This window comes from Symphalangus syndactylus, chromosome 13 (genome assembly GCF_028878055.3).
Source record: "Symphalangus syndactylus isolate Jambi chromosome 13, NHGRI_mSymSyn1-v2.1_pri, whole genome shotgun sequence".
NCBI lineage: Eukaryota > Metazoa > Chordata > Mammalia > Primates > Hylobatidae > Symphalangus > Symphalangus syndactylus.
The window spans coordinates 83,768,748-83,792,581 of record NC_072435.2 but is presented as its reverse complement, the minus strand read 5'-3'; the positions used below and the strand labels follow the sequence as shown (position 1 = coordinate 83,792,581).

Genomic DNA, 23,834 nt, shown 5'->3' with positions numbered 1-23,834 from the left:
ATTTTCCTTATAATGTTTAATGGTAAATTTTTAAGCAATTAAAAAGATCTGAAAAAAGAAGTCATATAGAACTGAATGGTTATTCACCAAATGAGGATCCTGTTGTTGGTTTACATAGATTATTTTTGGAAGATATGGTTCATATGAGTTAAGAAGACCTGAACTCAAGACCAATTACCATACCTGTATCTTGGTAACTTGCTTTCCTGTCTTTGGGTAGTTGAGCCAGTTGGCTCTCTTCCAAAATACATTTGGGCTACAAGGGAACTGCCTGCTTCAATAGCTGGTATGCAGGATTAAAGAGAAGATGAATGTTGTTTTTGGCAGCAGCTGCTGTTTTGTTCAGGGCAGCTCTAATACCATTTCGTAGGTCTGTGCATAAAGAAAATGAGCTACACAAACACTTCACTCTCTTTTTGACTTTGTGAAGTCTGTAATGTGGACCCTGACAATGCATATTTTAAAATCACTTCTCATATTCGTAGAGAAAAAAAGGCTTTTTTCCTGTATTTTATTTTTTTGTTTTCCCAAGTTTAGAGGATTGGTATCTTCTGGTTTCTTGAACAGCATATGTCCCCCTGATGTTCTTAGGCTGCATGCATTTTAATTTCTACTGAAGGAAAGGAATCTGCAGTGTGACTTATGTGTTGCAACACACGTTCAGATTAAGTCCATGGTTTGTTTTGGGGGTTTTGTAGCTCCTTTTCCCGGCATGTGGCCTTTTACTGTAAGGAAAGCTCTGTGTTCAGGAGGGATTGATTATTGAGTGAATAGTCCACTGGAGTCTGCTGATGTTTGTTCTCAAGGAAAATGAAAATTAAGCAAGACCTTTGCCTTTGAGGTCTTCAACCTCTTCTTATAAATTCCTCCCACCCCAGACTTCTTTAAAGTACTTGTCTAGTACTGTCTGCTACTGTTAAAACCTGCTCCCAGAAAAGGACCAGCCACATCTGTCACTGATGTTAACATACATTTTAGTCAGTATTACTTCCCTCTACCAGAACTGTTTCTGCTGCATGCCTTGGTTGTAACCGTGCACACAGATTTCTCGTTATTTTTTTTCCTAATCATGTAAATAATTTGAAGGCAACATTTAGCAATGAAAGGATTATTGGAATTTCGTGTGTTGTGGGGAATACACGGGGGACAATTTTGATGCATGTTTCTAAAACAAAAATCAAGAACTACCCAGGACAATATGTGTCTATACAATGAAAGACTATCCAGAAATAAGAGGTTATCACACAATGAGCTTGACCTAGAGAGAAAAGCTGTACAATGATAAAACAAAGTAGCCAAAGAAAAATGTCATATACAGCTGCAGAGAATGTTAACAGAAAAAAAAATAGATGATTACCCAAACTGAAAAGATACATTTTAGAGCAGAAGTCACAAACACAGGGACATTTTGCTTCAGGAGTATATCTCCATTAGGGTGTGTGTGAGCGTGTGTGGACACCCACACATTTAGGCACCCTATTCCCTCAGAGTTTCCAGAAATTGGAAGAACAGGAAGAGAAAACAAAGATAAATATTTTGTTGATATATTGGAACATCTCATTTAATTGGAAGTCAATTATCTGTTAACTGAAGCTACTCTAAACACGGTTCAGAACTAAGAAATAAATGAAAAAGGTGTGTGAACTCAAAGTCAGTGTCAAAATATTCATGTGCTAAAGGTCATACTCTTTGTTCATGGGAGATATACTCTATAAAGTCTTCCTCAGAAAGTTTTACTCAAACATTTTTGAAGTACTTGTCTCCTGGTTTCCTAGCCAATGCAAAGCCAGTAAACCACACAACAAATAATTGCATAGCACCCATAGTTTGAATAGTTTCTCATTTGATTCTTACTACCAGTTCATGAGGTGGGTAAGGCAAAAATTATTTTTACTCTCATTTTATAGGCTGATGAATTGATACTCAGGGGGATTAGCTGACTTGTTTGAAGTCACATGGGAAGGGACTGAGAGGTTTTCTGGATCCATGTTCTGCATGGTTTCCAAAAGCGTTTTTTTTTTTTTTTTTTTTTTTTTTTTAATTTCTTCTTGCCCTTGGAAACCTTTGTTTAAACAGAATCTTACTCAGAGGCATGAACAAATAAAACAACAAAAAAAAAGCTGAGCTGCTCTGCTTAAAATAAAGGGTGCGGGCCAAGAATTCTGGCAGAGGCAATTCACTTTCCTCATTTGGAATAGCTTGACCATCACTACACTACACCATTCATTCATTCGCTCATTCATTCATTCCAAAAGTATTTCAATTGAGCTGTGTTTTATTTTTCTATTGCTGCTGTAATAAATTACCAAAAATTTAGTGACTGGCTTGGTGCAGTGGCTCACGCCTGTAATCTCAGCACTTTGGGAGGCTGAAGCGGGTGGATTACCTGAGCTCAGGAGTTCAAGACCAGCCTGGCTAACATGGTGAAACTCCGTCTCTACCAAAAATACAAAAAAAAAAAAAAAAAAAGAAAGAAAGAAAACGGTCAGCCGTAGTGGCAGGCGCCTATAATCCCAGCTACTTGGGAGGCTGAGGCAGGAGAATCACTTGAACCTGGGAGGCGGAAGTTGCAGTGAGCCGAGATTGCACCACTGCATTCCAGCCTGAGCAACAGAGAGAGACTCTGTCAAAAAAAAAATTATTATAATTTTGAAGATCAAATGTTCAAAATAGGGCCCACTTAAATCAAAGTATTAGTTGGACTATGTTTCTTTCCAAAGGCTCTAGGGGAGAATCTATTTCTTTCTCTTTTCCAGCTTCTAGAAGCTGCCTACATTTCTTGACTCTTGGTCCCTTCTCTCTATTTTCAGTGCCAGCAAGGACGTGTTGAGTCCTTTTCAGGTCACATTTCCCCGACCCTTCTTCCATCATTGCACCTCTCTCTGAACAGAGCTGAAAAATAATCTCCATTTTTAAGGACCATGGGGATTAGATTGGACCCAGGGAATCTAGGATAGTCCCTTCATCTCTAGTTCTTAACGTAATCATGTCTGGAAAGTCCATTTTGCCATGTGTGGTTATATATTCACAAGTTCCAAGAATTAGGACATGGACATCTTTGGGGCCATTATGCTTCCTGCTGTAAGCTCCCATATGGGACATGTGTTGTGTTCATCATCAAGAGCGCAGGAGACTAGAAATAGGCATGTTAGCAGTAACAATATGTTGCAAGTAATGACCTGACAATCTGGGGGAAACAGGAAAACTAAGGAACAAACAAATGAAATCTAAAATAAATTTTTAAAAGTTATACAAACAAGTACAGTAATTTAGAACCACTTGGAGAAGGGAAGTTACAACTACATAACTGAGATGCTTTGAAAGTCTTCCTTTTATTTGATGAACCTGAACCGTCAAAGAAAAGCAAAGTTTAATATTTCAGTTCACTGTTTAAGAAATCAAAGTGTGTGTACAATATTAGAAAGATTTCTGTGTAGAAAAATTAATACTGAAATATTTCTTTTTTATATAAAGAAGTAAGCTCTGCATTTCAGCTCTCTCCTGAGTATACTGATGAAGGAGGTGTCATTACTGCTTGTCAAAAATCTCAATATTTCTAACTTGATTATCCCCCTGTCCTAATGTTTAGATATGCCAGAATGAATAATTTTATGAAAGGTGGATATTTTTAATGGTAGCAAAGTATATGCAAAATTAAATTATAATATGAATTTATTTATAATGAGTTTAAAATAAAGGGCTTTAAGAAATATAGGTTTTTCAGAGATATTTGAATGTTCATAAGCTAACGTAGATTTAATTTTAGCATTGACCCAGTGGATTTTTACAAAATGAACAAAACCATGTCTTTGTAAGATATTTGAATTTAACTGACGCAAGAAAATATTTATGTTGCCCTGATCAAATCATTCTTCAATTATTATAGCAGTCTGTGTTGATATATTTTAAGAAACTATCAAAGGACATATATTAAAAATTATGATGATTTGAATAATGTAGAATATTCAGCTGTGGCATGGAATATGGAACAGACTTGTCTCCATATGCTTGATATTTGCAAAAGTATTAAAGTTTTAGAGATCTGCTATTGCATCACAGTTCTCACAAATCATCTAACAAATTTGCAGGAGTTCTGGGACAGTGTAGAGGGGCTAAAAGGACAGGAGTTAGAATTGGACAGACCTGGGCTTACTGATTTCACCACTCAGAAGTCACCAAATCTCCCTGTACCTCAACTCCTTCATCTTTAAAATTAGGATATATGAACGTTATTTTTTTCCTTATTAGATATCCAAGATGCTTGGTATATAGTAAATGTTCAGTAACTTTTAGCTCTATTCATGGAATTGTTCCCAAAACACCACCAGCATCTGCATTCACATTCCAGCACTCTGCCTGATAGCATTGAACTACCTATACTCCTATTTAAAGCCACACGTTCTACTTGAGAACTGAATCTCACCCCTTCTTTCTTTCTCAAGGCTGTTGCCCAAGTCTGCTCTCTTCTGACCTATACTGCCAATTGCTTCCTCCTACTGGATCATTCCTATAGGCATATACACATTCTGGTATTTCAACCTTCTTACAAATAAAACTCTCTTCACCCCCAATTTCTTGCCAGCTACTTCCCCATCTTGTTTTTATTTATTTATGTGTTTGTTTATCCAGTTGCTCTCCTTTGAAGGAAAACTCTTCAAAACAGCTGTTCATACTCACTGTTTCTGGTTAGTCTCGTCTCTTGTTTTCTAAAACCCACCATAGACTGGCTTTTTCCCATACTACTTCAATAAAACTGCTCTTGTTAATATCACCAGTGACCTTAATGATGCCAAACCAGCAGTCAGTTCTCAGTCCTTGTCTTACTCGACCTATAACCAGCATTTGACATAGTTTGACCCTATTTTCCTTAAAGTACTTTTTTAAAGTCTTGGCTTCCTTCCATGATCTTTTTGCTTTGCTCTCTTGGACTCTTTTGTGGGTTCTCACTCTTCTGTCAGATCCCTTAAAGTTAGAACACTATAGCATGCTCAGTCCTTTGTTCTTTTTTATACTTTTACTCACTCCCTTGGTGATCTCATCCACTCATTTTGCTTATATATGGAAGGCTATCATATTTATATCTGCACCCCAAGTTTCCCTCCTAAGTCCAGATTTAAATATCTTGACCTGGCATTATCACTAGAATATCTCAAAGACATCTTAAACTTAACATACTAAAAACTTAACTCCTGATCTGCCCCCAAAACCTTCTCTACCCCCAGTCTTCCCCATATCAGTTGATGGCAACACCATCTTTCCAGTTGTTCATACCAAAGTTCTTATAGTCATCTTTGACTCTTTCTCTCAAATCATACTCTGTCAGGAAATTCTCATGGTTCAGCCTTCAGAAGATGTCCAGAATCTAACCACTTTCAGTCAATGTATTACTATAACCCTTTCTTGATTGGATTACAGCAGCAACCTTCCAACTTGTCAGTTTCATTTTCTACCTGTTGTCACCCTAAAGTCTATTTTTATTATAGCAATCAGACTGATCTTATTTAATTAATTTATTTTTATTCTGAAGTGTATATCCCTCCTCTGCTCAAAATCTTGCAATGAATCCTATTTTATTCAAGTAAGAGTCAACGTCTGGGCAATAGGCTTCAACACCCTACATGAGCTGTCCTCTCCATTGTCTCTCTGACATCATCATCCTCTACTGCTCCCTAATTTACTCTTGCTATGTCTTAAATAACAGATGCCTTAAATGGACCTTAAGACCTTGGCACCAGCTTTTCTCTCTGTATGCAGTACTCTTCCCACAGATGTCTGCGTGGATCACTGCCTTAGCTTTGTCCAATCTTTGGTGAAATTTTGTCTTCTTAACGATACAGTTATCAATATTACCCTGTTAAAAATTTCAAGCTGTTTCCACCCATACTGCGATCTTTGGAAAGAAAAGAGTACAGTTAGTTCTGTGGCACTTCTCTAGACTCAGAGATGCCTGGTGATTTGACCCTCCCTGTAAGTCTTCTTTCAACAAGGACTCAAGAAACTTTTAGGTGTACATCTATACTTCCTCCAAGAGAATTCAGCTGAAGTTACTAGGTAGCAGGCACTGATGTGTGCTTTATTACAAGCATATATCATGCACTGATATGTATTAATATTTTATTGTTGAGATTGGTACTGGTGGGGGTAGCTGCTCTAGAAAATGAATAGAAGTTCATGCCATATTCCTAAAAAGCTACTCAGCTAGCAAGGTATAAGCAGAAGGAATGATTCTACCTACCCAACATCACCTATCATTGCCACACATATCTTGAGTGTTCAGTGACTTTCTGATATTAGAAATGGCCTGGGAGTCTGCCATGTGCAAGTTGTTACCTAACCTTTTATTTTGAGATGGAGTCTAGCTTTTGTCGCCAGGCTAGAGTGCAGTGGCGCGATCTTGGCTCACTGCAACCTCCGCCTCACGGGTTCAAGCGATTCTCCTGCCTCAGCCTCCCGAGTAGCTGGGATTACAGGCACGCACTGCCACGCCTAGCTAATTTTTGTATTTTTAGTAGAGATGGGGATTCACCATGTTGGCCAGGCTGGTCTCGATCTCCTGATCTCGTGATCTGCCCACCTCGGCCTCCTAAAGTGCTGGGGTTACAGGCATGAGCCACCACACCCGGCCAACCTAACCCTTCTTAAAACCCCGCAGTACACTTGGTGCTGGGCAAAGCCTCCTGTGACTCATGACTGTGATTGTCACTCTGAACCCAAGATCACCAGTAAGGCAGAGTAGACATTATGATCCCGATCCCCTTTACCTTGCTCTAATCTTTTTTTTCCCATAGCTTTCGACACCTTTTGACATTCTATATAACCTAGTTATTTATGTTTGTTGATTAAGCCTTATGAGGGCAGGAATTTCTTGTTCATTATATAGGCCTAGCACCTAGAACAATGCTTGGTATACACCAGGTACTCAATAAATACTTATTAGATGAATGAGGGAACAAATGTTTCTTTAGTATTTATTCAATGCCAGGTGTAAAGGATTGTGAAGACCAGTAGCAGAATTTCTGCCGTTACATTTCTTTGAGCCAAGGATACGATTATGGTCATTTCTGAGATTGGTCCATTACAGAGATCCTTGGAGAAAGTTCCCAAATCACATCAGAAAGAGGGGCTTAGAGAAATATATTTCCAGGGAGGTTATGTCTTAGCAATGACAATATAAAAGAAAGCTGAGTTTAATAAATTATATTTACCCATGTGAAGGAAGACTGTGTTATTAAGGGAGAGTTTGTATGTAGGGGTTGTCTGTCCAAAAAGAAGAATCCTCAAACAGAAATAATTTATACAACTTTGTCTTCACTGTGGTCCAAGAAAGATGATACGATGAAGAGTGTGACCCCACAATGCTAGAAGTAGCCTTAAATAAAATTATGCAGGATTATTGTTAAATAGACCATGGTGGTAAGGGACTAAAAGGATTTTAATTTTGAATACAAACCACTATATCTATGTAATTAGCATTGTAGTTTTAGAAATTTTAGCAAATAATAATCATGATTTGTTCTAGTATAATATCTAGTTAGCATGCAGATATTAATTGAAAATAATAATCCAGTTCCTTTTAAATATGGCTAGCTATGTAAATAGAGAAGATTTCTAGCCATGTGCATCTGGACTCTTGTGTAATTTTAAGATTTTACAGAAGAATGGTATCTCATAAAAGAATTTGCACATATTTTAAGATGTCTTCACATCTCCATGGTTTTGTCATGCTGTTTATTTTTCCTGGAACGTTCATCTTTTCTTTGTCAGCCCTTGCAAATCCTCCTTGTCCTCCTAAATCCAGCCACAGTCACATTTTCTTTCTGGCTTTTCTTGGCACTGTCTTCCTGCAACTGGTTCTCCCCCTTAAAGTTAATTGATTAATTGCTTCCTCTTCTGTGTTCCCAAAGTGTTTATCACAAGATGTGAGTGTTATTTATTTACCTGCCTCAGAGTTTCAAGGACATCTTCATCATCTTTGTTACCCTAGTGACTGGCGCTGTTCCTGTCGCATAATACATATTCAATAAATGGTTATTGAATTTGAGCATCAGAATATATTTTTACCTTGACCACTGATTGACCCAGCAAATATTTATTAAGGACTTTTTATATGCAAGACACTGTGTTATGTGTTGTGAAGATACTACAAAGATAAATCAGTTGCGCAAGTTCTTGAAGCTCTATAGTGTAATGAGGAAAAATAAGTCATGCGTAGAAACAACTATAATACATGATAGAAAATGTTATTTTCAAGCCGATGTGTAGGTTATGTGTGTTCGAGAGAGAGAAAGAGAGAGAAGACAGATTACTTTCTGCTAGGGTTCAAGAATGCCTTCCTATTGGCTAAGGAAATATTTTCCTTAAGTGGCTAAAAAGCTGTGTTTCAAAATATTCTTTTGATGTCTCACAAATTAAGTGGAATTCTCTTAGGTCTAAAAATACACATCTCTCTCACTTTAACTTGGTGTGCTGTCGTAGATTATTGGATTAAAGCACTGCTCAGGGGTTATGCTGCTACTTGCCAAGCAGTCTACATTTAAAGTAGAAATAAGATGTTTCTTTTGGTGCCATAAGGTATACATTTTATGCATTCTCTAGTTTTTAGAAGACACCCTAAGGGCTAAGTCTTTAACATGCTGCTACCAGTTTATTCCTAATTGCCATTGGGAAATTGGCTGAAGAAAGTTTTTGACAAAAGTTAACAATATTGTCATTGAGAGAATAATTAAAAATGGATTTTAACTAAAAGCTTTTTAAAACTTTGGTGAGCATAGCTTGAATGCGTAATATTTAATTGCATTTAAGCCAATAACATATATTAGACTGGTCTTTTTGTGCATCAAGGCATTAGATGTTAAAAGTTTGAACGATTACAGATTTTAACTGATGATCACCAAGCAATTTTTCTGTTTTCATTTAGACTTGGATTCTCACTTGCATTTATCTTCAGCTGCTCCTATTTAATCCTCTCGTCAAAACCGAAGGGATCTGCAGGAATCGTGTGACTAATAATGTAAAAGACGTCACTAAATTGGTAAGTAAGGAATGCTTTACTGTGCTGTGTAAAAAAGAGCTGTGGCTCTTTTTCCTGTGCTTGTTGATAAAAGATTTAGATTTTTCTTGCCCCAAAGTAATGTTTTCCTAAGGTCGGAAAAGGAATCACTGGGTTACTATAAAGGGTTTATAGAAGGCAAGTAGTGAGATATTTAGGGTCATGGATAATTTGTTGGTAAAACTGGCTAGTTTCACATCACTGCTGTGACTGCTTCTTTGCTGGTCTTCTCCCCGTCCTTCATAGGCAGTGAAGGACCATGGAGAGTTCGCTGTGTGCTGATGGGCTTGCCCCAGCTTGTTCCCCATAATCTCTCCAGTGGGTTCCCCAGCATGTTCTATTTCTCCTTCACATGCCTTCCTACTCTTCTTTAAAAAGCCTAACGAAAGGAAATCTGAAATGGCTATTCTCCCCATTCTATCAGCAGGAAGACCCTGTCACATGTCAGTGGGTGTTTGCTCCTTCAGGGAACATAGAGAGGTGATTCATTGCCCACATGTTGAAGGGACTCATCTCCCTGGTTTGTCACATTGAAATCTTCCCTCAGCAAAAGTATTTGCATTGCTGCCCCAAGTCACTGCCAGCTCCATGCTATGCTTCTCCAGATGCTTTCTCTCAAGATCAAGCCACAAAGAGGGCATAGCACATCTGGAATGCATCCTTCCCAACCCTCACGATCTAAGGGAGATCTTACATGCTTTTTTGAACCATATATGATTTCAGGATGAACAAAGCTTGAGAAGCAATTTTTTAAATTCCTGGTTATTTACTGACTAGAGAACCGAGGTGATGCAAGAATAGGTAAGAAATGAGGGTTGTGATCTGGAGAAAAGGATGAAAAGTTTATTTTTTTGAGGTACTGGGATAAGGAGTAGAAGGGGCTTTATTTATCTTCCCTCCTCTTGATATATATTTTCTGGTGTATATGTTTTTTTTTTTTTTTTTTTTGAGACAGAGTCTCGCTCTGTCGCCCGGGCTGGAGTGCAGTGGCGCAATCTCGGCTCACTGCAAGCTCTGCCTCCCGGGTTCACGCCATTCTCCTGCCTCAGCCTCCGAGTAGCTGGGACTACAGGCGCCCGCCACCGCGCCCGGCTAATTTTTTTGTATTTTTTAGTAGAGACGGGGTTTCACTGTGGTCTCGATCTCGTGACCTCGTGATCCGCCCGCCTCGGCCTCCCAAAGTGCTGGGATTACAAGCGTGAGCCACCGCGCCCGGCTTTTCTGGTGTATATGTTTTATTTTGGGTTTACAATAGAACTTCAAACGAGAAGTTTAAGGCCACTGTTGAAGTCTTGCTAGCTTAGCCTCAATATAGAATTAGAAACACACACACAATTTATACAAATTCCTTAGGACCCAGAGAGTTCAGGTTTAAAAGCATTCTTCCATGCAGCAGCAGCAGATGTATCAGTATGTCTTACTTGAGGGAATTGTGAGCAAAGCCATGCAAGAGTTGCCTGCTATATACCCAGTTAGCTATTGTGTAAAGGGATGGGGGTGATGGGGGAGTATTTAAAAAAAATACTGTTTAAAAATAGATCATGTTTTTTTCCTTGAGTTACTTGTTAGTTTGTGACTTAAGAAACAATACTAAAAGGACAGTATGTGTTTAAAATCTAACTTTTGTGAATGACCCGGGTTCTAGTCTAGACTTAACATGTGATGGCTGTGTGACCTTAGTCAAGGCACTTGACCCCTTCTAGCCTCACTTTCTTCATCTGTTGAATAGAGGCAATATGTCAGCGGGATCTGAGGATAAATTGTAATAATGCAGCCTAAGCCCATAGTGAGCACAGTGCCTAGCACATAGCAAATATTTGGTACGTGTTAGACACTGTTACTATTTTATGATTATGTGAACTTAGGGAAGAGGAACCATACTAAGTGCCTCAGTTCAGAGCTGAAATGAGTGTCAGGTGGCATTACTGGAAGTAGGATGGTAGTAAGCACCATGAGATCAGTTACTACCTTAGCTCCCATCTGACTACTTATGCCCATGCCTAAATTCATTTATCAATAAATTGTTCTCAGATTCTAGAAGCTATTGACAAGACCAAGCAGAATCATACAGAAAATGTTATGGTAAACTTGTGCGAGATGACCTAGTCTAGCAAACATGCACATGATCTTAGTTTTCTATAAAGAAAATAAAGTTTTTGGAGACAAGATGAAGGAAAAAACAAGTCTACAAAGCAAGATAGACCCTTGAAGATGTAATGGTACAAAACTACTTTTTAACATATGTTATCTTAATACCCAATGAGCTAAGTCAGTTGTTGGCTAAATTATTCATCTGGGAATTTTAATGGTTATATGAGAAGGGCGGGGAAAACAAAGTAGATGATGTTCATTAAATGTTTGCTGGGTGAGTGAAGAAGAAGAAATTATGTGTTTTACTTTAGTGAGCATCACAATCACCTGTCATGATGATGAAAATTATGGGTGCCTCTATTCACAATAGCAAAGACTTGGAACCAACCCAAATGTCCATCAATAATAGACTGGATAAAGAAAATGTCGCAAATATACACCCTGGAATACTATGCAGCCATAAAAAAGATGAGTTTATGTCCTTTGCAGGGACATGGATGAAGCTGGAAACAATTATTCTCAGCAAAATGTCCCAAGAACAGAAAACCAAACACCGCATGTTCTCACTCATAAGTGGGAGTTGAACAATGAGAACACATGGACACAGGGAGGGCAACATCACACACTGGGGCCTGTTCGGGAGTGGGGGCCTGGAGGAGGGATAGCGTTTGGAGAAATACCTAATGTAAATGACGAGTTGATGGGTGCAGCAAACCAACATGATACGTGTATACCTATGTAACAAACCTGCACGTTGTGCACATGTACCCTAGAACTTAAAGTATAATAATAATAAAAAAAATTACAGGTGCCTGGGACTACACCAAGAAACTGCCTTGGTAAGTCTGAGAAAGGGATCCAAACATCTGTATTTTTAACAAAATTCTGAAAGGAGGCTTAAGAGCAATTGCTCTAGATGGTCTCTTCTGTCATTGTTTAGAAACCAAAATGTCTTGACTCTTATTTAACCTCAATTCCTATTATGACTAGTTATCATCTGTGTTGTATAGATTTATAAGGATGCCAGAATAATACAAGTCTTCAAAATATGTTTAAAGTAGGTCACTACTTTAGAACCAGCAGATCACAGTCTCTCAGGGACTTATTTAAGGTACAGCTGTAAGGGCATCACTATACCGAATCTCAACTTGTGGAGATGGGGTGTAAGAACCCTAATGTTTCCAACTAGCATCTACATAACAGTTATTTATGTAGAAGTATCATGACTGCTTAGGCCATAATGTTTATAAAGTGTGTGTGTGTGTGTGTGTATGTGTGTGTGTGTGTATGTGTGTGTGTGTATTTTAATGTTTGAAAAGAAGTGGAGTCCTATCCTAACTTACTAATTTCATTTATTCATACAGCAACATGAGTGACTGTTGAGATTTATGGATGTAGATAATCATAGCCTTTCTCTATACATGGTGGGGCAGAGCATCTTGATGGAAGTCGGGAATACTAGGTTGTTTTAATACCATCTCCACTGTTACCTGGCTGTGTGGCCTTGGACAAATCACTGAATCTTTCTGGCATTCAATTTCCTAATTTTTCAAATGAGGAACAGGGATATGATCAATAGTTATTAATCTAAGGCTGGTAAACTTCAAATGCTTACACATGAAGCTCAGAATTGTGCTGCCTTCGTATGCCTTATGTTCATTTCTGAGTAGAGTGTGTAGCTTTTATCATTTCTCAGAGAAATTTATGACCCCAAAGAAGATAAGAACTACTAAATTAGAGAAATTTGGAGGCCCTTTTCAGCTTTGAAATTATTTTATTCCATAATGATGTTTTTTCAGGTTGCACCTCTTGGAATAATTCAATAATGACTCGAATAAAGGAGGTTATATAGGATGAAAGGAATTTGCTTTGCAGACATAACCTTGCTACATTTTATGTGAGGGAAAGAAAGTGGCCTGACAGTCCATTTTTGCCTGTGCTCACAATTATTCCTTCAATGGAAATCATTCCTTTGCAGCCCCTACCAGTTTCATCTTTGCATTAGGTGGCAACCTGCACTGTGCCCACACACGTTAAGTTTTTTTGCTTGAAGTGATTCTCATGTCACAGAAGCACAGGATTTATGATTTTAATGTCAATTTTTTTTAAAATTTCTTCTTGAACACTTTGTACTGCTCCTACAGTCCCCAGGGTTTTCATTCGAAATGCTTCTGGCATGTTTACTAAGCATAATAGTTCATCTATTTACAGAACATTTTGCTTTGTTTCTAAAAAAATGTTGCAAGACTTGTTTTAAATGGCAAACTCAGACTTACCTAAAGAAAGGGTCAAGTATCTCGGAAGAGGATGAATCAAGCTTTTATAACTTGTGTCTATGAGATAGTTAGGTTGCAGCTTTTAGTAGCTGTAATTGTTCATATAAGAAGGAAATCCAAATATTGAAAAATTTCAAACTAGTTTTCTCTGTGTATTCTCCCTACTCTTCTCTTTGTTTGTAATGACTTTGTTTCTTCATTTGAGGCAATTTAACTCAATATGATTTTGTTGCTAAAGAGAAAAACTGTTTTTGTCTTTAACTTTCTATTGAGTAGAAATGTTTCTTAAGGTCCCATCCCCATCTCATAAAGGTGAAATTACTCTGTCTTTTCAAGGTCAGTCTACAAATTAGTAAGATAGCATTAGAACAAAGGAATCTATTGTTTTCCTGGTCTTGTGGTAGGCACTTATTTCAAGTTGGCTATATTTATACATGATTCATGGAGATTAACATAATGAGAGATTGTAAAAATATCCTCAGATAACACATTTTCACACTTTGAATAGACAGTTTTGATTAATTCTGATTATTTTTCTTCTTCAAATATTGTGTTCCTCAAATAGAATTGCCACTGCATTAAAGTGAAGAATTGGAGTCTCTGAATGTCCCCATTTCTGGATGAATTCTAAGCTTTTCTTCAAATAACCTAGGTATATCATTAATAGTGAAGATTTCACATAATTTTGTTTGACCTTTGAAAAATAATAGTTTGAAAGATAGTTTTCAAATTTTATTTTATTAGGTTGCAATATTTAGCAGTTTAATTTCTGCTCCTGTGGTCAGCAGAAAATTCTTTCTCTATTTAAAGCTAAATTTAGGACATTTTGTATTTTTAAAAAAGGACTATTAGGAATAATATTTATTAAAACTCAGATAGATTGCTATATTATCAAGCATATCAGTCTTATTGCTAGGAAAACATTGTTCTTCCTTTATAAAATAAACTACTTGGATAATATGTCTTCTTTTCCTTGAATTTTTATGTTTATCTTTTGTAGAGATGTGGGTCCCATTATGTTGCCCAGGCTGGTCTCAAACTCCTGGCCCCAAGAGATCCTCCCACCTCTGCCTCCCAAAGTTCTGGGATTACAGGTATAAGCCACCATGTGCAGCCTGCTCCTTGGTTTTTTAAAACAACACACCATGCAGAAACACTTTGCATGGATTGTCTCCTTTAATTTTCATAACCTTACAAGATAACTATTTTTAGCCCCAGTATATTGGTTAGAAAGCTGAGATCTGGTGGTATTTAGCAATCTGATCATCATCACTTGGGAAATAGTTGAGTAGAGGTTTGACCCCTTAACTACCTATCATTGAGGCACAGTAATGCAGTTCATAATTTATAATGCCTTCCCAGTAGTTTAAGATGTAAGTTTCAACTACAATTAATGAATTATCATTGTAACCTATTGAATTTTATTTCCTGAATAGTAGTCACCTTATCTTACTGTGATTAGGAAGCTATCATATTGTAGAAGCTCAGTTAGTTACTTAATTGGAATCATCATCATAAGGTCTGTCATCATCATAAGGTATGTCATCATCATGAGGTATTATACACTCCCTAAATATTGCAGTTTATAATCTCTTCTATTTGAAAGAAAAAATTGTTATCTATCTTTATTTAGATATTCTTTACTGAGGAAAGATGACCTTGAAAAGCCTCCTGAAGTTGCCATCTTAATTTTTTTTTTTTGAGACAGGGTGTCTATCACCCAGTCTGGGGTACAGTGGTGCAATCATGGCGCACTGGAGCCTCAAACTCCTGGGCTCAAGTGATCCTCTGCCTCAGCCTCTCTAGTAGCTGGGACTCCAGAGTGGTTGCCACCATGCCTGACTAATTTTTAAATTTTTTTTCTTGAGATTGACTCTCACTTTGTTGCCAAGTCTGGTCTCAAACTCCTGGCTTTAAGCAATCCTCTCACCTTGGCTTCTTAAAGCAGTAGGATTACAGGCATGAACCACTGTGCCCTGCCAATTTTCTTTTAAATCACTAATTGTTACCATTTTTAAAAAGTCCAGTTACATTTGAAAACTATAGGTAATACACCTGGTTGGTTAAATTTTTAGTCAATATTAGTGGTAGATAATTTTTTAGGAGAAACGAAGCAAAAAGCTTTTTTGGGGGGTGTCATTTCTGAAGGCTGAACAACTAACATTATAGTAAGCTACTGTACACAAGTGAATGATGACATTTAGATAGAAGTGTAGAGCTTTTTTCATCTACAGCCGTGATTATTAAACTTTGCTAGGTCTGAAAATAATGGACTCTTTCCCCAGAAAAGTTGACATATGCACAGCATTTTATAAAAGTGTCAAAGGAGTCATAGATAACTACTGAATTTTGATTCCTGCCTTGGACTTGGGAGAGACAGCATAACAAGTAAGGGTCTTGCAAAGATGTCCAAAGTGGCCACTGATCTCATGAGATTTAGGGACCTCAGTGACCCTTGAACCATGGGATCCAAAGGTTTTTAGATCAGTGATCTCGAGAGGAAGTTAAGTATTCTGGCTTTGAGTTATTTTTCTTCTGAGTCCAAATACCTGCAGGGTGTGGTATGCAGCCAGTGCCAGTTTGGCTTGCAAAGACTTCTTCTTGGCCGAGTCTCCAGCATTTCCGAATGCTGTTCTCCCGTGGATGTTTTTCCAGTGTCACTGGACATGGTCAATCCTTAGGACATCCAAAGAAGACAGTAAATGGGGCCCACCTAGCACAGTTAGCTCATCATCCAGTAACTTGTTTTTGCAGTTTTTTATTTTACAATCTGGCATAGTATTGACATCCTTGCATTCCAAACCAGAGCTCATTAGAATGAGTTGGCCTTTGGTAAAATTTTCCGTCAATTATTATTATTATTTTTTTTGCCATGAATTTCTTTTAGTAGAACAGATTTGTTTTTTAAAATATGTAGCCTTGGTTACTTATCCATTTAACCCTACCAATAGGGAATACCTCCCTGGACTCTAGACCTGGTTCCTGCTTTTCTAGTTTCCAGTTTACATGTAAATATTTAATGTATATTCAGATTCCTAGTGGTCTTCTAATCTTTTGTCTGTCTCTGTTTTCTCTTTGCTCCAAACTGTCTTACCATACTAATCTTGGTATTTTACTACCATGTTACTTCTCTGCTGAAACATGTTCAGTGTTGCATCACCACTTACATAAGTAAGTCAAACCAGACTGAATTTATAGAAATTATCTAGTTTGCCCTCTTTATCTTACAGACAAGGAGTAGAACTTCCACAGAGATGATGCTATGTGTCTAAGCAGAAGCGACTTGCTGTGGAGTTCTGATGGTAGAACTGTTCCTACTGTACCTTACTACCTCCCATTTGACTTCCTTAGCTCAACATTTGGAGGGTCTCTCTCAAATGCAGTTTTCCTGGAATATTTATTATCTCTTATCTGGTCTCCCTAACACACTATGAGCTTTCCCATTTCTTTGCCTTTGCATAAGACCGTTCCTCTATCTAGACTGTCCCACTCCCTTGCATTTAGTATTAATAGAAATTCATACTCATTCAAATACCATGCCTAAGCACTTAGTATTTTACATGAGTTATTTAATCCTTATAAATCCATCAGCTAGATTCTACATGATTCCCATGTGATACATGTAAAAATTTAGGCTGAAGTAGATGAAGTGACTTGCCCAAGACTTCTGAGTTAGCAGGTTGCAGGGCCGGGATCCAACCTGAGTTGTCTGTCTCCAGAACCTGTGCTATTAATCCATACATTAAATTCACTGCCTCTAAGGAGTATTTTCCAAGTTCCAGGCCATGGGCTCCCTCTACTCTGTAAAACTTTCCACAGTGACATATATCAGAGAAGCAGAATTTATTTCATGGTTATCTGTGCTTTCTGGAAGGTGAGTCAGTATACTACAGGGTTGAATATTTCCTACCCAAAATGCTTGGGATGAAAACTGTTTCAGATTTCATTTTTTTTTTCAGATTTTAGAATATTTGTGGTTTTTTCTTTTTAATACACTTTCAACTATTATTTTTTATTCAGGGGCTACATTTGAAGGTTTATTACTTGGGTATATTGTGTGATGCTGAGGTTTGGGGTATGATTGATTCCATCACCCAGGTAGTGAACATGGTACCCAATAGGTAGTTTTTTTAACCCTGTCTCCCTGCTTCCTATCTAGTTGTTCCTGGTATCTATTGTTGCCATCTTTATTTCCACGTGTATGCAGTGTTTAGTTCCCACTTATAAGTGAGAACATGCAATATTTGTTTTTCTGTTCCTGTGTTAATTCACTGACAATGATGGCCTCCAGCTGCATCCGTATTCCTGCGAAGGACATGATTTTATTCTTTTTTTGTGGCTGCATAGTATTCCATGGTGTATATGTACCACGTTGTCTTTATTCAGTCCATTGTTGATAGGCACGTAGGTCGATTCCATGTCTTTCTATTGTGAATAGTACTGTGATGAACGTACAAATGCATGGGTTTATTTGGTAGAAGGACTTATTTTGGATATACACCCAGCAATGGGATTGCTGGGTTGAGTGGTAGTTCTGAATTCTTTGATAAATCCCCAAATTTCTTTCCACAGTGGCTGAACAGTGTATATGCGTTCCCTTTTCTCTGCAGCCTCACCAGCATCTGTCGTTTTTTGACATTTTTTAAAATTATACTTTAAGTTCTGGGGTACAAGTGCAGAACGTGCAGTTTGTTACATAGGTATACACGTGCCATGGTGGTTTGCTGCAGCCATCAACCCGTCACCTACATTAGGTATTTCTCCTAGTGCTATCCTTCCCCTAGCCCCCCAGTACCCAACAGGCCCTGGTGTGTGATGTTTCTCTCCCTGTGTCCATGTGTTCTCATTGTTCAACTCCCACTTATGAGTGAGAACATGTGGTGTTTGGTTTTCCGTTTTTGTGTTAGTTTACTGAGAATGATTGTTTCCAGCTTCATCCATGTCCCTGCAAAGGACACGAACTCATCCTTTTTTATGGCTGCATATTATTCCATGCTGTATATGTGCCACATTTTCTTTATCCAGTCTCTCACTGATGGACATTTGGGTTGGTTCCAAGTCTTTGCTATTGTGAATAGTGCCGCAATAAACATACATGTGCATGTGTCTTTATAGTAGAATGATTTATAATCCTTTTGATATATACCCAGTAATGGGATTGCTGGGTCAAGTGGTATTTCTAGTTCTAGATCCTTGAGGAATCACCACACTGTCTTCCACAATGGTTGAACTAATTTACACTCCCACCAACATGACAGCCATTCTAACCCATATGAGATGGTGCCTTATTGTGGTTTTGATTTGCATTTCTCTGTTGATTAGTGAGGTTGAGCAATTTTTCATATGTTTCTTGGCCCCTTGCATATCTTCTTTTGAGAAATGTGTATGTCTTTTGCTTACTTGTTGTTTATGGGGTTATTTTTTTCTTGTTGAATTGTTTAAGTTCCTTATAGATTCTGGATATTAGATCTTTGTTGGATGCATAGTTTACAAATATTTTCCCTCATTCTGTAGGTTGTCTATTTACTCTGTTAGTAGTTTCTTTTGTTGTGTAGTAGCTCTTTAGTTTAATTAGCTCCCAATTGTCATTTTTTGTTTCTGTTGGAATTGCTTTTGAGTACTTAGTCATAAATTATTCCCCAAGGCCAGTGTCCAGAATGGTGTTTACTAAGTTTTCTTCCAGGATTTTTACAGTGTGGAGACTTACATTTAAAAATTTAATTCTTTTTGAGTTAATTTTTGTATGTGTTGAATAGTAGGGGTCTAGTTCCATTCTTCTGCATATAGCTAGCCAGTTTCCCCAGCACCACTTATTGAATAGGGAGTCCTTTCCCCACTGTGTATGTTTGTTGACTTTGTCAAAGATCACATAGCTTGTATGCATGTAGCTTTATTTTAGATTTCAGATTAGAGATGTTCAATCTGTATAAATGCTTAGAAAGTAATATTAACACAATAATTTATTAAGCAACCACAAATATCTACAACTTGACTTTCTAAGTTCTCTTCCAAATGTAATTAGAAGGAAACCAATGAAAACCAAGAATGTAATAATGGGAGACTGCGCTATAGGTAGATGTGCTGAGCCCCAGCACACAAAGCCAGGATTTGCATCCTACCTGCACCAGTTACTCCTAATGCGTGTACCTTGGGGATACCGGTTAACCTCTCTGAGTTTCCGTGAACTCATTTGTAAAATAAGCTTAATATAATCTCTCATGGGGTTGTGGTAGAAACTGTACGTGAAAACTTGTTTTAAATTATAAAGCACGTTTCAAAAACAGTATTATTTTTCAGTCTCACCAGAAATTGAGTATCAGTAAATCAGCTTAACGAATAAATTACTTTATTATTATACACTGCCCTACCGCCAGTGGTAGAGTGTAGATTTCAGTGTTTTTGTCAAGAACTTCCTGTAAGCCTTCTTTGAACCAGTATTTGTATATAAATTATTCATGAAATGGAATTGGTCAGCATACTCTTTACATATTCTTTACTTTTTAGACATATACTCAGATCCCACACTTTCTAAATACTAATCTAGTTGATTGTATTTTTGTATTTTTAAAATAATATAAATTATGCTTAAGAAAGGGCTGGATTGTTAAGCAGATTGTGTTCAGAATACTTGCCACTTCTTCCTGCATTTTTCTATCTGGAATGCCTTTAATTTACCTGGTTTATTCAAAATGAGATAGAATATTGCTGCTTAGTTGTTGCTTTCACACCTGCAACAGGTCTGCTGTGTCTTTGTCACTAGGTTTTACATAAAATGACTAGACCGTTTTTCCTTTCAAAGATGAAGATGAAGATTAAGAAGAGAAAAGAAATTATGGAAGCTTGGTGGAAAGTTTGAGAGGAAGAAAGTTAAGTTTAAAGAGTAAGGGAGTTAACGCCAAAAATAAATGAACAAAAATGCCGTCATGTCTAGTAGCTCAGATGTGTTTTCAATAAGCAGCAATGGAATGGACACTGTGGCTCATGCCTGTAATTCCAGCATTTTGGGAGGCCAAGGTAGGCAGATCACTTGAGGCCAGGAGTTTGAGACCAGACTGGCCACCATGGCCGCCTCTGCTAAAAATACAAAAATTAGCCAGGTGTAGTGGTGCGTGCCTGTAATCCCAGAGGCTGACACATGTGAGGATTCCTTAAGCCCAGGAGGTGGAGGTTGGAGTGAGCCAGGATCATGCTACTGCACTCCAGCCCAGGTGACAGAGTGAGACTCTGTACCAAAAAAAGAAAAATAAAAGCAGCAATAATTCTAATATTTTATTTAGGGTGGCATGAAGAAGGTTGATGGTGAAGATTCAGAAGTGGAAAATACCTAGAACAAGTGCCCAGAGGGTGTAGAGTGTGAAAATATGTAGTGGAGCTAAGAGACAAGGGAGGCTCTTCTCTCAAGGGACCTGAGTTCTAGTCTAGACTTAACATGTGATGGCTGTGTGACCTTAGTCAAGGCACTTGACCCCTTCTAGCCTCACTTTCTTCATCTGTTGAATAGAGACAATATGTCAGCGGGATCTGAGGATAAATTGTAATAATGCAGCCTAAGCCCATAGTGAGCACAGTGCCTAGCACATAGTAAATATTTGGTACGTGTTAGACACTGTTACTATTTTATGATTATGTGAACTTAGGGAAGAGGAACCATACTAAGTGCCTCAGTTCAGAGCTGAAATGAGTGTCAGGTGGCATTACTGGAAGTAGGATGGTAGTAAGCACCATGAGATCAGTTACTACCTTAGCTCCCATCTGACTACTTATGCCCATGCCTAAATTCATTTATCAATAAATTGTTCTCAGATTCTAGAAGCTATTGACAAGACCAAGCAGAATCATACAGAAAATGTTATGGTAAACTTGTGCGAGATGACCTAGTCTAGCAAACATGCACATGATCTTAGTTTTCTATAAGGAAAATAAAGTTTTTGGAGACAAGATGAAGGAAAAAACAAGTCTACAAAGCAAGATAGACCCTTGAAGATGTAATGGTACAAAACTACTTTTTAACATATGTTATCTTAATACCCAATGAGCTAAGTCAGTTGTTGGCTAAATTATTCATCTGGGAATTTTAATGGTGATATAAGAGAAGGTTGGGGACCGCAAAGTTGCTACATTGTGTAGGAAGGAAGAAAACCTAGAACTCTGTAACTTACTAGGGTTATATGCCTCCAGTCAGTTGCCAGTATAGCTCTCAGTAAAGAACATGGATTGAGTGTTTATAATGTGTTTGGCACATTCATCTATCTTAATTCTAAATGACCATTTGACATAGGTATCTTGATCTTCATTTTATAAATGAGAGGAACCAACATACAGAGTTTAGATTTGTCCCAGATTCCTTTGTCCCAAACCTATTGCGTATTCACTTATGCCAGAATGACTGATGTAAGTAAGTCAGACGTTACTTAAAGCCTTCAGAAGAACCTGGGCAAACATTTGAGACTTCTCAAATGTTCAGCCCAAGGTAAGAGAATTAAGTTACATCACAAAATGAATCTTTCTAAATTATTTCTTATAAAGCATTTTCATCTCATAAGTAGCATTGTTCTTGTGAAGTTTCACTGATCATTTTTTAGGTTCAACATAAAGTAGTAGTTCTCAAATTTGGATGCACATCGGAATCACCTGGAGGACTTGTTAAGTAAGATTCAGTAGGTCTGGTATGGCCTGAGAATATGCATATCTGACAGGTTCCCTATTGCTGGCACATCACTTTGAGGTACACATTTTGAGAACCACTGACATAAAAAGCATATATTTTATGATTAATCCTATGGAGGAACAAGTAGGAAAATAGTCCTGGAGGAGAATTCCAAGATCACAGGTGGAAGCTGAAATTCAGATCATGTTTCCAAAACTCAGTAGGTTATACCTAGCCAGGCATAACTGAATTTGGAGTCTAAAAGATTTGTATTATCACTTTTTTATTTTGAAGGATGCCTTTGATTACAAAGGGAAATCAAGGATTAAAAATCAATATGCATGTAAATATTGAAATTCATTGGTAACTTTAAAAAGCACAAGTTTTGTATGCTTTTCTCCAAAGCACTACAAATATGATTAATTGATGTATAAGAATTTTCTTATGGAATTTTTTTTTGTCTCTGTAGGTGGCAAATCTTCCGAAAGACTATATGATAACCCTCAAATATGTCCCCGGGATGGATGTTTTGGTATGTAAACTACATTTCTGAGTTTCATTTTAGTAGATCATAGAAGAAATGGGATCATTCATATTGAGATAGTACACTAGCTGCTATTTAGGAGTTTGCTTATTGTCAGGATTTGAAGAATTTATCTTTGGAATTTGACTTGCAGGTTTTTTTTTCCCCTCTTAAGCAACTGTTAAACTTTATCGGTGATCATTTCAGCACATATATCCTAGACCTGTATAGTTGTTCTTCACTATCCTTAGGGGATTGGTTCCAGGACACCTTCCAACCCGCCATCCTCCCCACTCACTCCACCATCAGGATACCCAAATCCTAGGATGCTCAAGTCCTTTCTATGAATGGCATAGTATTTGCATATAACCTATGCACATTCTTCTGTATACTTTATTTTTAAATTTTTATTTTTCACCATGGAAGGCACACTGGAACTCCTGTGTGTTCCAGGAGTTTAGTTCCAGGAATTTGGAACTAAATTAAAGTATTTCTAAATTAATTCTAAATTAATTCTAATACTGAATATAATGCCTATATTACATAAATCATTGTTATACTCTGCTTTTAAAATTCATTTTATGTTTTCTTATTGTTTGAATGTTTTCCGTCTTCTGTTGGTTGAATCCATGGATACGGAGGGCCATCTGTACTTCCAAAGTAAATACGATTATCTTCTTTAGACCTAGCCACAGATTTTCTCATTTTCTTTAAGCATTGCCCTAAAAAGGACTTGGGTGTAAGTTTATGTAAATTCTTTTTCATAGCTGACCTATCTCACTTGTTTAATTTGAAAACACGATTTGATTTACTAGCAGTGCAATAGATTCTTAGAACTTACAAGTGTATGTGTTTACTATTATAAGTACTACTCTGTTGCTGAAAACAAGAAATTTTAATTATTTTTCTCATTACACAGTATCAGAATTCATACATTAATATTTCAAGCATAGAGAATAATATAATACCTGTATACCCATCACAGAGCTTATCAAACCTTACCATTGTGCAATACTTGCTTCAAATATATTTTTAATAATGAAACATTACAAATGTAACTAATGCCCTATGTATGCTCCTTCTCCGTCTTCATTAATCCCCACTTTGTCTCTTAGTGGTAACACTTATTCTGAGCTGGACTTTTTCATTCCAATGTGTGCTTTCAGGGCTTGTAATGTGGACAGCATTCCCTGGTGTTATGTAGAGCAGGAGGAGCATTCTCTTATATGTTTACTGCAATGTATGCAC

At 37.4% G+C, this 23,834-nt stretch overlaps 1 protein-coding gene across 2 annotated transcripts in view; it reads left to right on the top strand.

The window, feature by feature from the left end:
• The window catches only part of KITLG (KIT ligand), an 87,455-nt gene that overhangs the window by 26,029 nt on the left and 37,592 nt on the right, over positions 1–23,834 (top strand). For both annotated transcript variants that reach the window (XM_055237665.2, XM_055237664.2), the window contains exons 2-3: positions 8,918–9,031; positions 22,533–22,595. In XM_055237665.2, the coding sequence (XP_055093640.1) occupies positions 8,918–9,031; positions 22,533–22,595 (177 nt within the window). The remainder of the gene's footprint in view (positions 1–8,917; positions 9,032–22,532; positions 22,596–23,834) is intronic.